The 24224-nt window shown below is 53.8% G+C and overlaps 2 protein-coding genes across 2 annotated transcripts; one reads left to right on the top strand and one right to left on the bottom strand.

Annotated features, from left to right (window-relative positions):
• Positions 1–101: 101 nt before the first annotated feature.
• On the bottom strand, positions 102–11620 carry TRAPPC6A (trafficking protein particle complex 6A). Its single transcript, XM_036275541.1, has 6 exons — positions 11531–11620; positions 2250–2317; positions 1969–2086; positions 1130–1213; positions 863–956; positions 102–162 (listed from the first exon to the last, which is right to left on the bottom strand). Exons 1-6 carry the CDS (start codon positions 11618–11620, stop codon positions 131–133), a joined length of 486 nt encoding a protein of 161 aa, XP_036131434.1. The 3' UTR covers positions 102–130.
• Positions 11621–12096: 476 nt separating this feature from the next.
• BLOC1S3 (biogenesis of lysosomal organelles complex 1 subunit 3) lies at positions 12097–14646 on the top strand. Its single transcript, XM_036275113.1, has 2 exons — positions 12097–12142; positions 12584–14646. Exon 2 carries the CDS (start codon positions 12593–12595, stop codon positions 13193–13195), a length of 603 nt encoding a protein of 200 aa, XP_036131006.1. The 5' UTR covers positions 12097–12142; positions 12584–12592; the 3' UTR covers positions 13196–14646.
• Positions 14647–24224: the final 9578 nt, after the last annotated feature.

The raw sequence follows: 24224 nt of genomic DNA, 5'->3' as shown, positions 1-24224 counted from the left end.
CCCCACCTCCCTGTGGCGTCCATTAGTCGAGCGCATGTGACGCCCCGAAGTGGCTGGACACCCTGCCCTGCTCGTCGCCCCGAGCCCGGGGTCCGCCAGCAGCAGCCCGGGGTCCGCGGGCAGGGCCTCCTCAGGCTCGCTGGATCGCCACCTGGAACCTACCTGCAAGAGAAGCGCTGGCCTTGGCTCAGGCTGGGATCTGAGGGGAGGGGCGCAAAGCTCTGGCCCTGCGCCAACAGCCTGGGCGGCCTCCCTGTTCAAAGTGGGCGATGCTCCCACCCAGCTGGCCTGCATCCCAGGGCTGTGTGACCGGGGGCAGGAAAGCCAAGCACGCAGGGAAGGGCCTGGTACCGGCTTCTGTGGCATGTATTGCCCAGGTCCGAGCCACGTGGGCTGCCGGGTCCCCCATGGGTGAGCCTGGGGGCCCAGCACAGGGAAGAACCCCCGGGGAGGGAGAATGGAGGGTTGGGTGCAGGCTGCCCCGGGTAGGAAGGGCTTTAGCCCATCTGGTGGGAGCCCCGGAGGCCAGAACACCCCTTCGCGCAGGCTACGCGTCCCGCGGGGTCTGGCTGCACCTGGAGCCCCCGTTTGGAGACGTGTGTGTTTCCCTGGGTTCCTGTGCTGGGAAGAACGTTCAGCTCCACTAGCCCAGGCCATCCTGGAGGGCTCTCTCCAGGCAGGGGACCTCGGGGCAGGCTGCCCCTGCTGTGTGGCCTGGCACATGAATGACTTAAGCTCTTGGAGTCTCACGTTTCTCACCTAAAAATGTGGCTCAGTGGTCTGGCCCATGGAGTAGACCAGGGAGCTCTGGGAGCCCCCCCACACTCAGGGATGACAGCGGGCCCCCACTCCCACGACTCACAGGCTGGCAGGGCTGTCGCGGAGGCGGTGACCAGGCTCTTGATGCCCAGGGTGCTGAGGGTGCCGCGGAGGAGGCCGCAGGTGAAGGCCAGGAACTGGGGACGGGGCAGGAGCACAGTCACTGTGGGAAAAGGGAAGGCCAACACCCAGGACGAGGACCACGATGGGCTTCCGGCTTCACAGTGGGGCCAAGCCCTCGGTGGGGAGAGGCCTGCCGTGTGGGGATGGGTAAGTAGAAGTGGAGTGTGGGTGTCCCAGCACCCCCTACCTTGGGTGCTTCCTCCAGATACTGCAGGCCCGAGCCCATGCGCGCGAGCAGGGGGAAACTGTTGTCCTGTAGCACGTAGATGCCCTGGGGCAGAGGAGAGGCTGTGGGGGCTCAGGCTGTGCCTGTGCCATTGTAGTGGGGGAGGGGAACGCAGGACTCTGGAAGGATGATCCTTCCCTCAAAACCCTGTAGCCTTGGCCGGTGGCTCAGTTGATTGGAGTGTCCCATACACTGATAGGTCGTGGGTTCAATTCCCAGTCAGGGCACATACCCAGTCCCCAGCTCTGGTCAGCGTGGGGGCGCATGCAGGAGGCAACCCATTGATGCTTCTCTCACATCGATATTTCTCTCTCCCTCTCTCTTGCTCCCTTCCCCTTGCTCTAAAAATGAATGAAAATGTCCTCAGGTGAAGGATTAACAACAAAAGCCACCCCGTAGTCAGGGCCCCATTCTTCAGAGCTGCTGAGGGCCCCAGGCTTCCTGGGCCCGAGTCACAGGGGGTGTGGTGTGCTGCCTGCCCCTCTGGCTGTGACATCTGGGGTCAAAGGCAGACCTGCTTCCCCGGGCCGGCACAGGTTGGACTAATGGGAACTCGGACCAGGTTGGGACAGGCACTGTCACGTGGGGTGAGCCTGCCACCCGCGGGGCCTGCTGGCTCTGGGGCCGAATCCTGGCAGGCTCATGGAACTGGCAATACTGCAGCCTCCGCAGGGAGGGGGCGATGGCTGAGGGTAAGCCAGTCCCCTCCCCCTCTGCCGGGAGCTGGGAGCCAGAGCCGGGAGCCGGGAGCCGGGAGCAGGGAGCAGGGAGCAGGGAGCAGGGAGCAGGCGGGCACACACCTGGTGGTTGGTTCGGAGGCTGTCTATCTGCTTCTGGAACATGGCCACCCACAGGTCTTTGCACAGGAACTTGAGCATGTCCAGCTCCTCCCTGAAGGCTTGCATCTCCCGGGGCAGCCTGGGAGCAGTGGCAGACACTTGGGTCAGGCCAGGCCAGGGTGCGGGAGTCCAGGGTGTGCGTGTGGGGAAAGGGGGAGCCAGGCTGGGTTCTCACATGGAGCAATGCAACCTCCCACTCGGGTCCCCCTGGGGTGAGAAAGCACAGGAGGGGCCGCTCTCACCTCTCACCCAGGGCTTGGCCCACGCGGAAGCCGATGCTCTCCAGGACCAACAGGCTCATCTTCTGTCCCTGCAAGGCCAGGGAAGAGGCTCAGGCACTCGGCCACCTCCAAAGGGAGCCACCAGTGTAGCAGCTGCGAGGGAACCGGCCCTGTCTCCAGTTCAGCACCGCCTGGCCAGGACGGGCTCAGGGCTTGGGCCTTGGCAGACCCCATCAGCCCTCAGGGCCAGCTCGCCCTTTCTCCAAGAAAAAGGGGGTATTTCTCACACTCAGCTCTTTCCCGAGGGCAACCCTCATCCCTGTGAGCATAACTCCCCAGGAGGCAGCACTCCCGATCGCCCCAGAAGCTCAAGGTGACCTGTCCAAGGGCTCATGCGGCAGCAAGGCATGGGCCTGGCCAGCAGGGGGTTGTAAGAATCAACTGTGATCATCCCGTCTTAAAATATCAGCCAAGAACCCTGGGAAGGATAGAAGGGGCCCTGGGGAGGGGGCTGCTCCCTCGGGTGCTGGGGAGTTGGTGGCGGCCAGGGGCACTGTGGAGGGCAGGCAGGGTCTCCCCGTGGGGAGGGCCAAACTGTGACTCTCATTTGGGGTGACCTGGAGAGAGCTGAGGGAGGTGTCGATATAAGAAATGTCCAAACCTGTAGTGAATTTTTGAGTTTATTTGAGCCAAACTGATAATCCCCAGGAAGTAAAATCTCAGTGGACTGAGAAAGTGCTCTGGCGAAGGGCATTTCTGCAGCTTATTTTGTACATACAATCAGAGGAGGAGGCAGAAGGAGGGTTACATGAAATCTGTGGGTGGCAGGTTTAGGGAGTGGGAGAAAGTGGGGGGGCAGGTGGAATTTCTGCAATTGGATAAAAAGTAAAATGGAGACACACTTTCTTTTTTAGATAGAGTGGGAGGGTAAAAGGGGGGGGAGAGAGAGAGAGAGAATCACCGACGTAAGACATATCGATTGGCTGCCTCCCACAGGACCCTGACTGGGAACGGAACCCGCAACTCTCTGGTCCATGGGCTGACGCTCTAACCACTGAGCCAGACTGGCCAGGGCAACACATACTTCTTTTACCGTGGTGGGTACAGGACAGTTAACATCTACAGCAGAGACGGTATTGGGGGAACAAGACGCAGAGGGGTCTGTGGTCTCTGCTCTGGTGGGGTGGGTGTGCCCTGAGGGCTCCTCCGATATCTCAAAGGCATGTTGCCTTAGATGCAGAAAGACAACAGACAGGCTCACTTAAGGCAGAGACTGACCTTTGTCAAGGACTCTGGGCCCAGGATGTGACTGCCCGCCGCAATGCGCTTAGTAGGGAAGGTCTATGTTCAGACCGTTCCGTGTGGTTACTTTCGGCCTCTTAGTCAGTCAGGTTGTCACACAAGCCTCCTCTGAGCTTCTGAGTTTACTAAGTGGCCCCTTTTCATCCAGAGGAGGTCGGTTGGGGCATCAGAAATACCACGCTGGCCTGTGGCATGAGGCCCCGAGCTTGGAGCAAGTCGGGCAGAGCCAAGGTAGGGCAGAACCTTGGCAGAGAGGCAGCTGGCTCCTCTCAGGAGGCTGCCGTCCCAGGCCTGAGCCCTCCAACCCTGCCCCAACCACCCCCCCCCCACCTTCCTTGGGAAGGACTTCCCAGTCTTCTCTCCAGGCCCAGGCTACCAGAGCCCCTGCGGGGCAAATGGGACTTTTCTGCTTAGAACCAGCCAGAGATGATGTCCCGGCCTCCTCAGCAGGCCTCGCACAGCCTTCTGGGACCCAACCACCCCTCCCCCCCATGACACACACTTCCACTCACGTTCCCGCTGCCGGACTCCTGCAAGCCTCCTGTCGCCCCTCCCAGGGTAGGTCTGCAGTCCCTGCCCCGCCACTGCACTGTCACTGAGTGGGGACACAGCCCTGTGAGGGCAGGGACCAGGCTGAGCCTCAGCAGCCAGCACAGGCCTTGGCACTGGGAGGGGGGAGCTTGAGAAACAGACGCCGAGCAGGGAAGGGTTGGACTCACAGCACACGGTGTGCGGGTTCCTTACAAACCCGCCGGCCTAATTGTAACAACCCCATAGGGCAGGCTGTACTTCATCTAAAATGGGCTCAGAGGGGTGGGATGAACCTTGCCACAGGCACCCTTGGGTCTTTCACACCAGAGCAAGTCTGTCTCTCAAGTCTAAGTGGCCAGGACAGCTGTCCTGGCCCCAGTGTGGTGGCAAGGGCCAAGGCCCGCCTGGTGGGGAGGCCGAAGCAGAGGTCACCTGAATTTCCAAGCAAGGTGACCTCTCTGCTGCCAGGCCACCTGGCACCCAGGCCCTTGCCCACCGTTCTCTGCTCCACCTGGAGAACCAGGCCTGGGTGACGACACAGCTCCTGTTGGGCCACGGTGTGGGTGGCGAGCTCACTGGCACCGCCTGCCAGGTTGCCCGCAGGCCCAGAGGGCCAGGCACACAGGGAGGACTGGGGGGGGGGGTGTGTGTGATGACTAATGACGTTTGGGAGACAAGCTGGGCCTGAGAGATCGAGTAAGGGGGTGAGGGGACTGGTGCCCGGTGAGGATCAGCCCCTAACCCCTACCAGCTGTGGGACTAGGCAGTGGCTAACAGCCCTGTGCCTCAGTTTCCTCACGTGTAAAGAGAGGACGGTGTTAACAGTACCCCTTCCCGGGCTCCTTATGGGGTTAAAGGAGTTGACAGACCCAGAGCTCCAGGCTGGGCTCAGGAAGCGTCACCACCAGTCAGCCACAGGCCCTGCACCTGCCAACCTGGGTGATGGGGGGTGAGGCCCGGGCCGGAGGAATCCCCCGCAGGAGGGGCTCTGCTCTGGGGGTGATGTGTCTGAGCACCTAGGACACTGCCCAACCCATGTCCCCTCCCTTCTAGAAGTCTGCTCCTGGAGGAGGCAGGGGACCAGCTCCACACTGAGCGAGCGCGTCTGTGTTCCGAAGGCCTCCCCAGCGTGACGGGAGAGCCCAGGACCCCCCGGTTCTGAGGGTGTGCGCCAAGACAAGAAGGCAGGACAAAGCTTGGAGAAGGCAGCTTAGGCCACTGTCAACAAGGGACAGTGATGGGAGGTGGGGAGCGGAGGGCCCTGCAGACCAGGCTGAGGAGGGTGTGTTCTCCCTGTGTGACAGGTGCTGCCTGAATGGTCTTAATGAGGGACAGATGGAGGGTGACAGACAGTCCCTGCCCCACGGAGTCCTAGCGGGGAGCCGCGAGGACTGTTACAATCACTGGGCGGTGCCGGGAAGCCAAGGCTGAGGGAAGGGTTAAGCAGTGCAGGGAGCGGGTGGGAAGGTGCCCCAGGTCACAGCCAGGACAGCGGGCGGCCCTGAGAGGAGACAGCCAGAGAGTCAGCAGGGTCCTCAGCCAGGCTGAGGGGGTCCAGAAAGGTTTCCACCGATTTTTTCCCTTCAGTGAGCTTCAGACGGCCTGGGTTTGACTCCTGGCCCCCCAGCTACAGGAGGCGCGGACTGGGCAGGCTCCCCCATGCCCCCCCCCCCCCGCGCCTCGGTCCCCAGGGAACTGGGCTGACAGTCCCCACTCACAGCAGTGCTGCAACAGCTCCATCACTGGCTACTGCCACTGCGGGGCCTCCGCACGGGCCAATCCAGTATCTGGGCCAATTAGGCATCTGCCGACCTGCACACTGGGTGTGGTGGGTGTGGAATCACCAGCAAGGGAGGGGAAGGAGAAACGGGAAGGGAAGGGCCGAGGATGAGCAGGGGAAGAAAGGGAGGAGGAGGGAGGAAGGAAGAAGCCGGTTCACCTGCCTGTGTCACAACCTGTCCCCAACTTTGTGGAGTTCCGCCCGTGTCCCTGAAAAGGCTCCTCAGAGATTAGGGGTTTATCATTACTCCCAGGGAAGGCAAGGCCGACTCCCTCGTTTATCGAATCCTCTGGAACCCGCCCAGAGCCAGTGCGCGTCTGGGCTCCCACGCCTGCCCGGCTGTTTACACAGCAGCCCCCCGAGAGGAAACGGGGTCGTCGGGATCAGAGGGGAGCCCTTCGGAGCAGCCTTATCAGTGTCGCACCAAGGCAGCCACCGCACAGCACGGGTGCTAGGAGGAAGGGACAATCAGACAACGGGAAGCTCTTGGAAATGAGAAAGATGGTGGCCAAAGTAAACATCTGTTAACACAGGGGCTGAAAAATAGACACATCTGTAAGGCAGATAAAGCTCCCAATTTTGCAGAAAAAAATCGGAGGCAGGAAAAATAAGAGAAAAGTTGTAAGACATGCAGAAAAGACTCAGAAAGGTGACACTCCTCTGAGTGGTGAAAAGACACGAGCAGAACAAGGCGGGGAAAGGAATAACCAGAGAGCCCTGGCTGGGTGGCTCAGTGGGTCGGAGCATTGTCCTGGGCACCGGAAGGTCATGGCTTTGATTCCTGGTCAGGGCACATACCTGGGTTGTGGGTTCGATCCCTGGTCGGAGCGTGTATAGGAGGCAACTGATCGACGTTTCTCTCTCACATTGATGTCTCTCTTTCTCTCTCTCCCTTCCTCTCTAAAAATCAATAAAAACATCCTCGGGCCCTGGCCAGTGTAGCTCAGTGGTTAAAGTGTCAGCCGCGCATGAAAAAGTTGCAGGTTTGATTCCCAGTCAAGGGCATGTACCTGGGTTGCAGGTTCAATCCCTGGCCCCAGTCAGGGCATGTGCAGGAAGCAACCAATCGATGTGTGTGTGTGTCTCTCTCTCTCACCCTCCCTCTCTCCCTTCTACTCTCTCTAAAAAAATCAATGGAAAAAAATATCCTCAGGTGAGGATTAATAAAAAACAAAAAGTACCCTCCAGTGAGGATTTAAAGAAAGAATCAGAGAGAAGAGAAAAATGTGCTGAGCTGAGGGAAGATTCAAGTGTTCACTCAGGAGGGCCGAGCTCCCAGCAGCAGAATGGAAGCCAGCAAACCAAACCCCCATCCCACCCCATCCTCAGCACTTGACTCAGAGGACAGCCGGGAGAACATTCTGGAATGCGCAGGCGGGGAGCTGGGTGGGGGCCATATGCCTGGCTTCCCGTGTCCTCACCTGCCAGGCCCCTGGTTCTTTGTGAGGTTTGGCCCCACCTGCGGAACCACTCCGGTCAGGCCCAGGCAGAGGACCAGGGAAGAGCAGCCCAGGTTCCTGTCTTAACAAAAGCACAGGGAGAGCCCGGCCGGTGTGGCTCAGTGGCTGAGCAGCGACCCATACACCAAGAGGTCGCTGGTTCAATTCCCGGTCAGGACACATGCCCAGGTTGTGGGCCAAATCCCCAGTGGGGGGCATGCAGGAGGCGGACAACTGATGTTCTCTCTCATCGATGTTTCTATCCCTCTCCCTCTCCCTCTCCCTTCCTCTCTCTCTAAAATCAATAAAGAAAAAAATTTTTTTTAAAAAAACACAAAAGCACAGGAAGCGGGGACAAGTTCTCAGCCCCTTAGCAGTGGCTGGCCCCAGAAGACCCAAAAGAAGTACGAAGCGGACGAGAATGAGTGAGCAGGGACAAGCCAGCACACCTCCCACCCTGCTGCCCTGGGCGTCTCCCCACAATCCCACCATCTCCCCCTCCACTCCCGGAGCTCGCCCAATACCACCTCCACCTCTATCTCTACCGCTGGCACGACCTCCCCTCTGCCCTGGGCTCCTGCAGCAGCTCCGTCCAGTCTCATCCATGTAGCCAGGGAGGTCTTCCTAAAATAACCTGAACCCAGCACACCTCAGTGTAAACCTGCGGACAGAGCCCCCGTCTCCCCAGGTCCCCAGGGGGCACACAGAGACCCCGCAGCTGGCTCCCCATCTCAGCGGCACTGCGCTCCCTACAGGGCTCTGCCAGGAGCCTGGGGGCGGCTGGTTTTGCAGGCTGTAGCCTGATAGTGCCAGATGCTACACGGACCCCAGGCCCTCCTGAGAAGGGCACTCACTGGGCCTGGCTGGATGAAGGCCTGGGACGCAGGGCTGTTCCTGGGCCACCTGCCAGGGCTCACAGTAGCAGATGACAGCTCATGACCCGCGTCCACAGGCATTCACTTTGCTCACAGGCTCCCCTTATCTTCAAGGCTTCTGAGGTAGAGAAACCACAGCCTCCTCCTGCTGAGAACAAAGGCCCTTTGACCTGGCTCCTCTGGCCAGTCTTCCATTCCACCTGTAACCAGTCAGGAGAATCCATTCAACAGCAACAAGTACCCAGGCAGGATATGAAGATCACAAAAGCCCTAAAGAATGACTGTGGCTCCTGGGTGTCTGTGCTGTGGCGACAGGTGGAGCCACCATCCCTGTCCTCAAGTTCTGCAGCTGGTGAATGGGCAGGCCGGATGCCACAGACAAGTTTTGGAGCCGCACGTCTGAGCCCTGGTCCCTGTCCAGCACCTCAGTCCCTCCTCTGTAAAACAGGATGAGAACATCCACCCGGAGGACTCTTCTGAGGACGACATCCGATAAAATACTGTGCCAGGGACACTGTAAGAACCCAAGAAACAGGAGGCCTGCATTTGGTTCAGACAAGACACTTGATGGACCAGAGAGAAGGAACAGAGAAAGGAGCGGCTGGGAGTGAACGAGGACTATGAGAAAACAGCAGTTTCCATGACATGGGGCTCCCAGGTCGCAAGGATGTGGGGACACTGCCAGAGTTCTCACCCTTGGCTGAGCCTGGAGCTGCCCAGGTCACTTCCCAGCCCTGCTCTGCGACAACCTCTGGTGTGGGACCCCAGCTCTGGAATTCCAGTGGCCGCGAGTAGAGGGCCACTGGTTCTCGGGTGCTCCAAAAGCCCCGTGGGGGAGCAAACCTGGGCCACCCAGTGTTTCCCACACCTGCTCGACCACAGAGACCCGTTAAGATCCTCCAGGAGCGTGTCAGGGAGAACACAGTGTGGGAAATGCAGGCCAGGGTTCACGGCACTGGCTTTGGAGGCGGGTGGCCTAGTTCCATTCCTGTCCCTGCCACTGGAGAGCAAGCACTCTGTCCGTCAGAGCCTCTGTTTCTTCATCTGCAAAGTGGGAGCATCATGCCGACCTCTGCGTGTTGTTAGGAAGATCACACAAAATCAAGAGTGTAAGCTCATAGGAAACACTGGTAGGTGCTGTTTTTGGTCACACTACCAAACAAACCTCAGTCCCCACCCCACCGTCCTCGGCAACAGGGCCTGTACCCAGTTCCTCAGCAAATTCACTCAGAGGACCTACTATGTGCAAAAGGCCTGCTATGCGGTGATCAACACAGACCTGCTCCCAGCCCACACAGCACAGTCTGGCAGAGGGGACGGATGTGAATAAAAGGGTGATACCTATACATAATTCAAACATATATTTAATGAGGGTGATAAGGGCTGCCAAGGAAAAACTGGGGAGGGGGCTGCAAGAATGTAACAAGGACAACACCTGACTTCTAGAGGTTCAAGGGAGGCCTCTCTGAAGAAGGGGTAATAGGCGTGAACACAGTGAAGCTATGACAGGTGAAATGAGCTGGGAGCTGAGGGATGAGGCTGGGACAGGGCCGAAGAAGAAGGAGCCTAGACTAAGGCAGGAAAGGGGGCATGATGGGAAATACTTAGAGAGCAGTATGGGCAGGGCCTGGTTGAGGGCTTAGAGGTGATGGAGAAAAGGCAGATGTAAGAAACTACTGAGTTTCTGGTTTAAAAGCCAGGACGGATGGGCTGCACCCCTTACCCCCAACACACAGGCCAATGCATACTCCCTCTCCCATGCTTTATTTTCCACATAGCATTTTCCCAATGTATTACATATTTGACTCACTTATCTTGTCTGTCTCGCCCCACTACAACATAAGCTCCAAGAGGGCAAGGACTTGTATATGGTTCACAGAGTCAACAGCAGGGCCTGGTACCTCGCAGGTTTTAGTTGTTTGTTGAATGAATAAACTCTGAAGAAACTATGTTGACATCATAACATGCAACACCCTCATTAGTTTGGCTCAGCAGTTAAAGAGTGTTGGCCCAGAGACCAATGAGCTGTGGGTTCAATTCCGGTCAAGGGCAGTTTGTCCCAGGCCCTGGTGGGGTCATGTGGGAGGCAACCAATCAATGTGACTCTATCACATCAATGTTTCTCTCTGTCTCTGTCTCTCTATCCCCCTCCCACTCTATCTGATAAGTAGAAAAATATCCTTGGGTGAGGAATAGAAAAATAATAATAATAAAAATGTCTTGATGATCATCACAGTAAGAATAATAATGAAAAAAGTGAACACAGGCCTGGCCAGTGTGGCTCAGCAGTTAGAGCATTGGCTTGCAGACCGAAGGGTTGTGGGTTCAATTTCCAGTCCCAGTTGGGGTTGTATGGGAGGTAACCAATCAATGTGTCTCTCTTACATCGATGTTTCTCTTTCTCTCCCCCTCCCTCCCTTCCACTCTAAAAATCAACGGAAAAATATCCTTGGGTGAGGATTTAAAAAAGATAAAAAAGTGAGCACAGCCCCCATTTATTAAGCACCCACTCTGTCCCCCATCCTTTCTTCTTGGTAAAAGATTTTGCAACAAGAGCATCCAGGTGTTGAGGGCTGATTATGTACTAGACATTGCACTAAGAGCTTTAATGACTGAGCTGGTTTATATTTCATAAAGATCAACTTCCAAAATGCTAAGCATGCTCCTACCTCTGAGCTACCTCTTCCTGGCATGCCTCCTGCCCCTTATTCCTGGGGCTTGCTTCCTTTCTTTGCTTCAGAAATGCTCTCCTCCATAATCTACCACGCCGTACCTTTTCTTTTCCGATTTTACGTGTTTTCTTTATGGAACTGTTCACTAGCTGGCGGCATACATCTTATTTATTGTTTGACAACCCTACTAAAATATAAGCTTCGCGAGGACACTGGGACAGTGCCTGGGATATAACAGGCGTTCAATAAGTGTTTGTTGCATGGATAAATGTCCCACTCTGAGACTTTGGTGCTGTTATGATGCCCATTTTATAAAGGAAGAAACTGAGGCACAAAGAGACTGAATCACTGACTCTCACACCTAGTGAGTGACGCTGGCGGGATTCAACCCAGAAGTCCTCAGTACATAGCTGATAATGATAATAGTAATTATTATAATTACTGCCCCTTATTCGGTGCCAGGCTTTGAGCTCAGAGCTGTACCCCGAGCTCTCTCGCTCAAGTCGAAGTAACCCGCGAGGCCGGCCCGGGGATCTCCACTTTACAGAGGAAGAAGCCAGCGCCCCAGGTCGCCCAGCGAGGCAGGGGCGGGGCTGGAGTTCGACCCGAGCTGCGGCCGCGCTCTCCGTGCTCCGCGTGACCTCTATCCCGCCGTCCCGCCGCGGCCTGCGCCTCCTCTCCCACCCCGGGGCCCGGCGCTCACCCCCGGGCCGAGGTCGGGGTCGGGTGCCTGCGCCCATAGCTCCGCCACCATCTCCTTGTGTAGAAGCTCGAACAGAACCACGTCCACCATTCTTCGGCCTCGCGCGCTTAACTACCACCGCGCGCTTCGTGCTCTCATTGGCCGGGCTGAACTAGCTCCGCCTCCTGCTTCTAGACGCGAGCCCGCCCACTCGCGCTCCCACTGGTCTTCCAGACTAGCTCCGCCCCCTCCCCCGGGCTCACGCGGGGCGCGCGTGAACTTGGGAGGCCGCTCTCAGTTTTTGGGTCCTCCAGCATAGCCATTGGCCGAATCAATGATTACACGTGACCTAACTCGTTTTTGTTAAATCCCTATTTGTCCACTCGCTTCGCTGTACAACCCGGAAGCGCAGATAAAACGCTTCTTTATTGATCATACTTCTTTACACCCGCCCTCCAAGTTGGGCCTGAGGGCGGCTTGCTGCCGCCTGGTTGGTAGCCGAGCGGCCTACGTGATTGGCCAACGCCCGCCGAACCTGCTTTCCTATTGGTTGGGGCTGCCACCTCCTCCCTCGGTACCGACAACAACCTTCCGCTGGCTAGCGCCCCGCAGGCTCCGAGCTTCCTCGACCCGGTAAGGTCTTCGGCGGTAGCGCTACCCCCACCCCCACTAGTGAGTGCACCCTCCCGAGTCCGGCTGGGCTGTCACACCTATGACCGTGGCACAGGTCCCTGAGCAGTTCCAGGAGCCCGTGTGCTTCCGGATGTGGCCTCTGCTAGGAGCCAAAATAAGAAAGAGCCCAGTTTGTGACTCTGAGCTGCGGCCTGAGTCTTGATCGAGCTAGTCCCCAGTTTCCTTATCAGTACACTGGACAGGCTGGGGTCCAGTAGCCCCGATCATCGCCGACAGGGATGATGAGCCCCGTTGACAGCAGAGGAAACTGAGACCCAGGCAAGGGAAGCAGATGGCCCAAATCGCTCAGATAGCGCCGGGGCTGGGAATCCGGAACTGCGCCTTTTAGCCACCGCCGGGCGCCCGCCTCTCACGCCGCCACTCCGCCCCTCTTCTCCCTAGCTCGGCGCCATGGCGTCTCAGGGCCGCCGGCGGAGGCCTCCGCGAAAGCCCGGGACGGTGGTGCGCGGAGAGGCGGCCGAGACAGACTCGGAGCTCTCCGCGTCCTCGTCGGAGGAGGAGGAGCTGTACCTCGGACCCTCGGGCCCGACGCGCGGCCGCCCCACCGGGCTGCGGGTGGCCGGGGAAGCCGCGGAGACCGACTCGGACCCGGAACCGGAACCGACGGCCGCGCCGAGGGACCTGCCGCCACTTGTGGTGCAGCGGGAAACGGCCGGGGAGGCGTGGGGTACGGAGGAGGCCCCGGCGCCCGCCCCCGCGCGCTCGCTGCTGCAGCTCAGGCTGGCGGAGAGCCAGGTGCGCCTGGACCACGACGTAGCGGCCGCCGTGAGCGGCGTGTACCGCCGCGCGGGCCGCGATGTGGCCGCCCTGGCCGGTAGACTGGCGGCCGCCCAGGCGGCGGGGTTGGCAGCCGCCCACAGTGTGCGCCTGGCGCGGGGGGACCTCTGCGCGCTGGCCGAGCGATTGGATATCGTGGCCGGCTGCTGCCTGCTGCCTGACATCCGCGGCGTGCCCGGGACCGAGCCCGAGCAAGACCCAGGACCGCGGGCCTAGCCATGACCCACTCCCAGCCTAACCCTGGGACCTGGTTCCGTACCCTGCATAGCCCCCTCCCATCTTGCTGTCACCCTCAGGGCCAACCCCACCCCCTGGATAAGGTAGTGTGTGTGTTTGGGGGGTGGGTGTAATGGTGCTCAGCCGCTCCCCCACCCCCTTGCATCTGGTTACTCCCCTTCCTGGTTCCTCCCCAACCGTGTCTGAGGCTTGGCTCCAGCCCGTGGGTAACTGGCCGCTTCTTGATCTGTCTCCATCCTGAAGGCTCACTGTGCCCCACCTTTCCTTGCGCTCTGCCTCTCTAAGTTTGGTGTTTGTTCCCAGGGGCTGATGCTGCTGCTTCCCACAGGAGCTCTGGCATCTGTTGGTTGGGGCTGCCACCGTCCTCTCTGTGCAGACACCGCTCTTCCGCTGGGTAGCTCATCTTGCAGGCTCTGAGCTTCCTGGCACCTGCCTTTACCACCTCGACTCTGCCTCCACTTCTAGCTACACTTCTGGAATTTTGTCTGCCTGGGCTGGACCCTTTTTCTGCTCCCCAGGGCTGGCCCTGATTCCAACTCCTGGTTTTAGTCCTTGCTCTGCCATCTCCTGGCCCCTCCTCATGTGAATCTCTTCCCCGTTGGCCTGATCTTGTCTCCTGGGTCCAGTTTTACCCTTAGGATTGGTTTTGCTTTTTTATCCTTTTCCTATGCTGCGCATACTACCTGCCTGATCCTAGGTTCTGGAAACCGCCTATGGTTTCCATCATCAGGCCCAAGATGAGGCCCCCTCCTGACCCAAGGTGGCACGTTGTGCCTGAGCTCCAGATACAAAATGGGCCTCCTGACTCTCCAGGTGGGTAGTGGCACCCTTCAGGCACTTTAGCTCACTACACACTGCCCTGGTACTTTGGGTGCAATATGATGCCAATTTGCAGAGAAAGATCACACACTTGGTGTTTGGTCACTGTGTTGACCCCTGGATGCTAAGAGGACTTGGATATCTTTTTCTTCGTCTCGCCCCAGCCCTAGTCCCTCATTCATTCTTCTCCCCACTCTTTTATCCCAACCTGAAGCTGAGGTCTGAGTCCCCAGGATGGAGAAATGTGCGAGTGTTCTGTGGCAGACTCATTAAAATGCAAAACATTTACTGAAATGATCAGTTCCTCTTGTCCCCACACCTTTGCTGGGAGTGGGTTAGTTAGTGATTTCTTTAAGAATGGGGGTCCCAAGAGAGAGGTCCTTCCTGCCTGGCTTATTGAAGGTGAAGCTATAGCTGGAAATGAGGGCCCTGGTTTTTTGTTTGTTTGTTTGTTTTTGGCCTGGTTCTGCATTTATTTATATTTTGTTAACTCAACATACACTTATTTACTGGGCACCTGTTCTGTGTCCTGTGCTGGGCACAGGAGATGCAATAGCCAGTGTGGGTCCTCGCCAAGCTCAGCCCACTGGGAGAGACAGACATTAATAAAATATTCTCATAACTAAATGGATAGTTTTATTTTCATTTACTTATTTATGTATTTTTTTTTTTTTTTTTTTTTATCCTCACCCGACGACATTTTTTCCATTTTTTGTTCAGATAGAGCGGGAAGGAGAGAGAGGAAGAGAGAGAGAGAGAAACAGCGATGTGAAGGGACACATCGAGTGGCTGCCACCCGCACGACCAACCAGGGCCGGGGACAAACTGCAACCGAGGTACGTGCCCTTAGCGGGAACCGAACCCGGGTCTCTCTGTACCGCAGGCCAACGCTCCAACCGCTGAGCCAAACCGGCCAGGGCCTTATTTATGTATTTTTAAATCCTCACCTGAGGATATTTTTCTGTTTATCTCCAGACAGAGTGGGAGAGAGAGAGAAAGAGAGAGACTTCGATGTGAGAGAAAAATTGGTTGCCTCCTGCACAACCCTGACCAGGAGACCGAACCGCAACTGAGGTACGTGCCCTTGACCAGAATGGAACCCAAGACTCTTTGGTCCGAGGGCTGACATTCTACCGCTGAGCCAAACCGGCCAAGGCCTAAATGGATAGTTTTAATAATTACGATTCATAATTTAGTTTAAAATTTTCTGGCACAATCATTAGTGTCATAAAGAGGTACAGGAGTTTTGTGAGGATGTAACAGATCTGGCTGACCTTGTCTGGGGATGAGACCAGGGAAGCCAGATGGCTTTGCTAGAGAAGCGATACGTGGGTTTGAGCTGAACCCTGAAGGTGCAAATATGTGAAAGGAGTTGTAGGCAGGAGGGATAGTATATGCAAAAGCCCCGAGTCAGAAGGGATTGTAACCTATTTAAGTAACAGAAGGCAAATAAAGGTTTAGCATGGTCAGCAAGAATAATAATCTATTGGCGGCAGTGACCGGCTGCCCTTAGAGATTTACATAGCTTCTTTTTGTTTTGGGGAGAGTGAGAGACAATTGACTCAAGGTGTTTTGGGGTAGAAGCTACAAAGTCTAAGCTTTAAGAACTTGGGGAGACTAGCAACATCCCTGAGGAATGAGAGTCTATGTTAATCGTCTCCTCTGAGGCCCTGCCTGGGTAGCTCAGTTGGTTAGAGTGTCGCCCTGCCCCAATACATCAAGGTTGTCTGTTCGATCCCAGGTCAGGGCACATGTAAGAATCAACCAATGAATGCAAAATGAGTGGAACAACAAACTGATGTTTTTCTCTCTCTCTAAAATCAATCAATTAAATTTTTTTTTTTTTTTTTTTATGAAGGACTCGGAGGATCCTGGGGTCTAGAAAGATTGTTATTTGAGCTTTCCTTTTTTCGAAGTGTGGGGCAATTGTTTACCCAATGTCCGGGCTTCTGACAGCATCTCACTGGTCTTAAGACAAATAAGTAAGCCCGGACAGTGTGGCTCAGTGGTTGAACACCGACCCACGCACCAAGAGGTCACCTGTTTGGTTCCCGGTCAGGGCACATGCCCAGGTTGTGGGCCCGATCCCCAGTAGGGAGCATGCAGGGGGCGGCCAATTGATATTCTCTCTCATCGATGTTTCCATCTCTCTCCCTCTCTAAAATCAATAAAGAAAAACAACAACAACAGACAAATAGGTAAGGCTCTGCTCTGCAGTTGGCTTGGTGAGAAAAGTGGGTAGATTTACAGTCAACTTTGTTTTTCTAAAGACTCAACTTGCAAGGTGGGGACTGTTGATTTTAATTCTCTTTTCCTCCTGAAGTATCGAGAAGCAGTTTCTGTAATAACACTGAGACATTATCTAGCCTAGCCAACCACACTATTTTGGATTTGTCTTTGTATGAGGGAGAAGATGTCCAACCGTCGACATAAGAAACATCCAAACCCCCCTGGCCAGTTTAGCTCAGCAGTTAAAGTGTCAGCCCGTGGACCAAAGGGTTTCAGGGCACGTACGTGGGTTGCAGGTTCCATCGCTGGCCCTGGTTGGGGTTGTGCAGAAAGCAACCAATTGATGTGTCTCTCTCACATAACATTGATGTTTCTCTCTCTCGTTCTCCACTTCTTTCTTCTTTCCATTCTATCTAAAAATTAATGGGAAAATATTCTCAGGCGAGGATTAACAAAAACAAAAATTAAAATGCATCAAAGACCTGACATAGAGCTAAAACTATATAACTTTTCTAGAAGAGAAAACAGTATTCACAAATCATACATCTGATAGGAGATTGATGTTCAGAGTATATAAAGAACTCCCAGCCCTGGCAAGTGTGGCTCAGTGTGTTGGGCGCCCTCGCATGCACCTAGAGGTCACCGGTTCGATTCCCCAGTAGAGGGCGTGGTTCTCTGATGTTTCTCTCCTTCTCCCTCTCTAAAATCAATAAAACATATTAAAACAAAACAAAAAACCTTCTACAACTCAACAACAACAAAAAAAACAACCCAATTCAAATATGGGCAAAAGATTTGAGTAGAAATTTATCTCTCCCTTCCACTCTGTCTTAACAAAAAATGGAAAAAATGTCCTGGGGTGAGGATAAATAAATAAAAGAGTTAGTATGGTACATTTAATGTTGTGTAAACTCTAATGAGGCTCCCACCAGCTGCATAGGTGAGTTCACTGACCCAAGCAAAGGTCACCTGTGGGTGCGCTTTCCCCAGCCCTGTGGGAGGAGCACGGGGCTTTCACTGGACCTGCAAGGTAGAGGCGGGGTGGCCTTCAGGCCCAGTGTGACCTAAATAGATCGTAAAGAGGGCGGTGCTAGGGCTGGTGGGCGTGGCTCGTCATCTAGAATAATGAATGGGGCTTGGCCCTGGCCGGTTTGGCTCAGCGGTTACAGCCTCAGCCTGCGGTCCTGAGAGGCCTGGGTTCGGTTCCCACTAAGGACACGTACCTCCGTTGCAGTTTGTCCCCGGCCTGGTTGGGTCTTGCGGGTGGCAATCAGTCGATGTTTCTCTCTCTCTCTCTCTCTCTCTCTCTCTCTCTCTCTCTCTCTCTCTCTCTCTCCCCCTCCCACTCTATCTGAACAAAAAAAAAAAGGAGTGAGGATAAAAAAAATAAAGAATGGGGCTTGGCTAGAGTGAGGGGCGTGGCCGAATGCTTGCAATGTGGGAGGGGTTAACGGAGCAGGCAAGGCGAGCGAGGGTTGAAATAGCCGCACAGAAAGGCAACCTCCTAGATTGGGCCCTAGGTCTGGTGACTTAAAAGGGCTGGTGACTTAAAAGGGCGGCGATGGAGTCGGAAGGCGACACGCTGAGAGCGCTGAGAGTGCTGGGGGCGGTTCCTACCGTGTGCCTGCTGCTGTGGGCGGCTGGAGGGTGGGCGGCACAGTCTTTGCGGACTTGCTGCCCAGGTACCCCGGGGTGCCCCTTGGCCCAGGCTCACGCAGCTGGGCAGGTGAGAGGCAAGGCCTCTGTGTCAGGCGGGTAATGATGGGGGCCGCTGGAACGGGGACAGGTGACAAGTGGAGGCCCTCAATCAGGGCAGAGGGGAGTTCTGGAAGCAAGAGAAATGAAGGCAGGGTCGACCAGGGAGGAATGAAGTCCCCGAAACTGTACAGGTGAGGGGAGCAGGTGTCAGAGACTGGGGAGAGGGATCAGGACAAGAACGATGTGGGCCTGGTCTCAGTGAGAGGGGCTGAGGGTGGGCTGGGGCAAAGTGTCAGGCTGCCCCTCTGCTCCTCCTCCTCTCCAGTGGTGACAGGAGCCACCAATGGCCTATGCACAGGAGGTGAGCCAGAGCTTGGAGCCTTGTGGGTGGTGGGAGCTTCCCCTGTTTGCCTGTTGTCAGCTGCCCCTACTAGGCTGAGAATAGTGTACTCGATCTGGTTCCCTCAGACAGACTCTGCTTCAGGAAGCCTTCCCTCTGCTCCCCAGCCTGGGGGCACGTGTTTACAGTGGGCTTCTGCAGTCTCTTGACACTTCCCCCATCATCACCCTGATTCATGTACTCAAAACATATTTATTGACCACCTCTATTGCCAGGCATCTTCCAGATATTGGGGGGAAACAGTGAACAAAATAGATGCCCTCATAGAGCTTATGTTCTCTAGATCAGTGGTTCTCAACCTTCCTAATGCTGCGACCCTTTGATAACCATACAATTATTTTTGTTGCTACTTCATAACTGTGATATTGCTACTGTTATGAATCGCCATTGGAAATATGTTTTCCGATGGTCTTAGGTGACCACTGTGAAAGGGTCCTTCGACCCCCAAAGGGGTCATGACCTACAGGTTGAGAACTGCTGCTCTAGAGTGAGGGGAGACAGGTATTTTAAAAAAAGATGAATAAATAATATGTGTGTCGCCCTGTCCGGTTTGGTTCAGCGGTTAGAGCGTCGGCCTGCGGTCCTGAGAGACCTGGGTTCAGTTCCCGCTAAGGACATGTACCTCGGTTGCAGTTTGTCCCCGGCCCTGGTCGGTTGTGCGGGTGGCAACCACTCGATGTGTCCTTTCACGTCAATGTTTCTCTCTGTTCCTCTCTCTCCCTCCCACTCTACCTGAATAAAAAATGGAAAAATGTCCTCGGGTGAGAATAAAAACAATAATAATAATAATAATAAAAATAATAAGTGTGTCAAATGGCTGTAAAGGGTTAAGGAGAGAAATAAATTACAAAAGGAGAACAAGGAGCCCTGGGGATGTGCAGCTTCCAATGTTTATATAATGTGATCAAAGAAGGTGTCACTGAGAAGGTAACATTGAGAAAAGATCTAAAGGAGGTGAGGGTCATATGGATAATTGAGAAAGGGGTTTCCAGGTAGAAGAAACAGCCAGTGCAAAGGCCCGGGAATAGGGAGCATTGTTACTGAATTGCAGAGGGTCTGTCCACTTGACCAAACATTAAACACTGACTTGTGCAGTGGAGAAATTAAATCAGTTCATTGGCAGGGCACCAAGCCAGGAGAACGATGAGCTATAGCTCAAAATCTGAACTCCCTGATAGTTTTTCATCAAGGATGTTTAAGAGCAAAGATTGAGGGTTTGGGGTTAGGAGTTAGGGGTTAGGGATCGGGGGGCAAAGCTGATTGGTTGTTTTTTGTGCAAGCTTCAGTGGTTTTCCTTAGTCTCATTAATTCAGTTCCTAAGGGCATCTTGTCTGGTGTCTTCCTCACTGTGGTTGATCTAACTAGGTTGAAGAACCAAGATTCTGCAAGATATCTCATAATTGGCACTAATGTTATCTTTAAAGCAAAAGGCAAACATTAATCATCTTGTGACCATTGTTATTGTTTAAGCTATCACTGTTTGGGGCTTACCTATCTGTATTTTCTATTATCTCAAGCAATGTGTACTTTAAGCATTTTTCCTGAAACTTGATTTACAGGCAGGCCTCTAGGACATGACTAACATAACTTATTAATCTTTGACTGCAAGCTACGTGACAACCAAAGCTCTTGAATCATTTAGTTAAAGCCTATACCTGGATCTCTACTCTATGATCCAATACCTAAACATGCTTACTGTTGACTTCAGTTTCAGCATTGCTGTTGGAGAAACAGGTGGCCACTGTGATTGCATTAGAGGGAGGGGAGAGGGGAACAGTAGGGGATGCCATTTCAGGGCAGATCATGATGAATCTGGTGTATTATTGTGGAGACTTTAATATTTACTGAGATGAGATCCCAGGAGCGTTCTGAACAGAAGAGGGATATGATCCTGCAGGAGGTGAGGGTGAAAACAGGGAGATCAGCTAAGAGGCTCTTGCAAAATCCAAGCAAGACATGATGGCTACTTAGACCAGGGTGATAACACTGGAGGTAAGAAGTACTTGGATTCTAGATTGATTTTGAACCTAGAGAAAGAAAAGATTTATGGAAAACACTGGATGTGAGTTATGACTCCAAACTTTTGACCTTGTAGCCTGAAACCTTGATAAACTCACTTCTTAATTATTATAGCTTTTTTTTTTTTTTTTTTTCATATTTCTTGGGATTTTCTATGTAGACAATCATGCCATCTGTGGATAGAGACCATTTTATTCAATCTGGTTTTTTTTTGTTTTTGTTTTTTTTGTGGTACATGCCCCTAGCGGGAACTGAACCCGGGACTCTCTGGTCTGTAGGCCGACGCTCAACCGCTGAGCCAAACTGGCTGGGGCGTCAATCTGTATATTTTTTATTTCTTTTTCTTGTCTTATTACACTGGCTAGGAAATTCAATATAATGTTGAGCAAGTGGTCATAGTGAACATCCTTGCCTTCTTTCTGATCTTAGGGGGAAAGCTTTCAGTCTTTAACCATTAAGTGTAATGTTAGCTGTAGGTTTTATTTATATATGTATTTATGTGCCCTTTACAAGGTTAAGGAAGTTTCCTCTATACCTTGGTTGTTGAGAGGTTTTATTATTATTATTATTATTATTATGAATGGGTATTGACTTTTGTTGAATAATTTTTCTGTGTTTATTGAGATGATCATATGACTTTTTTCTTTAGTCTGTTTATATGGTAAATTACATTGATTGCTTTTTCAGATATTGAACCAACCTTGAATTCATGATATAAAACTCACTTGGTCATCATCTATTATCCTTCTTTTTTTTTTTAATCCTTACCCGAGGACATTTTTCCATTTTTTGTTCAGATAGAGTGGGAGGGAGAGAGAGAGAGAAACACCGATGTGAAAGGGACACATTGAGTAGCTGCCACCTGCACGACCAACCAGGGCCGAGGACAAACTGCAACCGAGGTATGTGCCCTTAGCAGGAACCGAACCCGGGTCTCTCTGGACCGCAGGCCGACGCTCTAACCGCTGAGCAAAACCGGCCAGGGCTCTATTATCCTTTTTATACACATAGCTGGATTTGATTTACCAATATTTTGTTGAAGATCTTTGTGTCCAAGTTTATGAGGGATATTGGTTTGTAGTTTTCTCTTCTTGTAATATCTTTGGTTTATGGTATGAGAGTAATGCTGGCCTCATAAAATAAATTACCACAAGAGTGTTCACCAGAACACCTCAAACAACGGAGCTGCGATTACTGAGACGGGGTTGAGCTGAGGGAGGAACAAGGGTTGCTGGGAAACAGACAGGAGTTTAGTTTTGGCCATTTTAAGTTTGAGATACAGTTAGGTGTCCAAGCTGAGAAGTGTGTTGTTGGGTGTGCCACTCTGGAGTTCAGAGGGAACGTCCAGGTGGGGATAGACATTTAAGCCTGATCAGCATCTCAGTGCCATTTAAAGTCACAAGACTAGAGGAGATGACCATGGGAATGGGTGTAGGTGGAGAAGAGGAGCACATTCTGAATCACCCCAAGGTGCTCCCTGGAGCACCCGTAATTAAGAGGTACAGAAGACGAGGAGGAACGAGAAATGAAACAGAGGAAAACCAGGGATGGAGGAGAGGCCTTACAAGCCAGGTAAGGAACGTTGCCAGGGGGAGGGGTGATCTATATATCAGTTGCTGCTGGGGGGTGCTGGGAATATGGCAATGGCTTTACCAACATGGAAGTCATTGGTGACCAAAGTGGTTTGGGTGACATGGTGAGGGCAGGAGCCCGACTGGAGTGGGTACGAGAGGATATGAAAGGAGAACCAGTAGAGATAGTCCTTTCTCTGAATGTTGAGTGAAGGCAGGCAGGATGGTAAGAGACAGGGCATTGTCTGCCAGCCCCGTGGGGGAGGGCTCACCAAGGAACTACGGCCTCCACCAGCATGTCTCTCTGGGAGAAAGCTGCCTCTCCAGCTCACACCCTGATGCCAAACAACTCAGTTCTTCCCCGTATGTTTCTGGTGCCTTCCAAGTTGCCTCCCTACACTGGAGCCCAGAGGGAGCCAGTCCAAGTAAGTCTGAGCGCGGGCCCTTTAAGAGGAGCTGCCTGGGACTCCAGAAGCCTCAGCCTCCCTCAGCCTCAATTCCCACTGGTTTTTCCAGCCAGAAGTGATGGGGATTTTCTTCCTGACACTGGAACTCTGAGTTGGGAGCCTGGTGTGAGACAGGGACCCCTCACTCCTTGGAGAGGGTCTTCACAGCCCAGGTAACCCTTCTGTTTTGTTTGTTTCTTTATTGATTTTTTTAGAGAGAAAGGGAGAGAGTGAGAGAGGAACATCGATGAGAGAGAACATCGATTGGCCGCCTCCTGCATGCCCCCCACTGGGGATTTGGCCCACAACCTGGGCATGTGCTCTGACTGGGAATCAAACCGGTGACCTCTTGGTGCATGGGTCGTGCATGGGTCGATGCTTAACCAGTGAGCCACATGGGCTGGGCTCCCTCCTGATTTTTATTCACCACGTGGGGGTGTGGGACCAGCCCATCCGAGCCTCTGCCCCTCCTACCTGTCTTGATGTGGCTTCTTTAAATTTTTTTTCTTTATTGATTTTTTTTTTTTTTTTTTTTTTTTTGAGAGAGAGGAAGGGAGAGGGAGAGAGAGATAGAAACATCAATGAGAGAAAACATCAACTGGCCGCCTCCTGCATGCCCCCTACTGGGGATTTGGCCCACAACCTGGGCATGTGCCCTGACCGGGAATCGAACCAGCGACCTCTTGGTGCATGGGTCGATGCTCAACCACTGAGCCACACCGGCCAGGCACTTCTTTAATTTCATAGTTGTGGGACTTCCATTCAGCTCGATTTCAAGTGGTTCTGAATGATAGTTGTTCTGTAGTTTAATTGTCCTTTTGATGAGGTTGTGGGAGGAGGCGATACCACGTTTACCTGCGCCACCATCTTGACTGGAAGTCCTAAGGTTGGAATTTCTTATTTCTGCAAAAAACCCCATTGGGATTTTGATAGGGACCGCATTGAATCTGTAGACATTTTGGGTAGTTTTGTCACATTAACAGTATTGTCTTGGAAACCATGAGCATAGGATGTCTTTCCATTTATTCGGGTTTTGTTTCATTTCTTTCAGCAATGGGTTTCAGTTTGCAGCCCCGCAGCCCCGCAGCAGGGAAGGGTGGTGTCGGCTGGCACGCACCTCCACCTCAGCCCGAACAGCTAATGCTTTCCAAGCACTTTCCCTGGGCCAGCACCTGTGCCACCTCCTCACTGAGCCCTCCCAGCCTGCTCCCCAGGCTGCTGTCAGGGCCTGGGGTGTACAGGTGGGGTCCTGTCACCTGTTGGATGGGGGACTTTGGCTGCGTTCCTTCCCCTGGCTGGGCCTCTGTTTCCAAATCTGCAAGCTCGCTGAGAAGGGGCAGTGAGGGAAAACCTGGGAGCGTGGGACTTGAGGTGCAGTAAGTGTGAAATTATCGCAGCTGTTAGGACCCTTTCCCCCATTTTACAAAAGTGGAAACTGAGGCTCTGGGTAAGGTCAGAGCTTCTCAGGTCAGAACCAGGAAATATCTGCAAATCCTGAAAAGAACACAGCCAAGCGCAGACGAATACACCTTGAATGAAACGCCTACAAACTACACGTTGTGATTCCTCAGTTCTCTCTGTACCAGTGACGCTGAAAGTGTCCTTTTAGGAGCTGAAGTGAGGAGGTACGTCCTCTGGATGTCTCACCTTGTCCTGGGCAAAGACAGCTCAAGCAGTTCTGTAGAGAGAGACAAGAAGCACAGCCCAGAGAGGGTCAGCTTCCTGCCCCGGGTCACACAGCCCCTGGGCTCCAAGGATCCTGAGTTCCCACCTTCAGAGTTCAAATGTGCATGAGGTTCCACCCCAGCCCCAGTGCTGACCCCTGG

This window comes from Molossus molossus, unplaced genomic scaffold, assembly GCF_014108415.1.
Source record: "Molossus molossus isolate mMolMol1 unplaced genomic scaffold, mMolMol1.p scaffold_m16_p_21, whole genome shotgun sequence".
NCBI lineage: Eukaryota > Metazoa > Chordata > Mammalia > Chiroptera > Molossidae > Molossus > Molossus molossus.
This window is presented reverse-complemented; position numbering and strand designations above follow the sequence as displayed.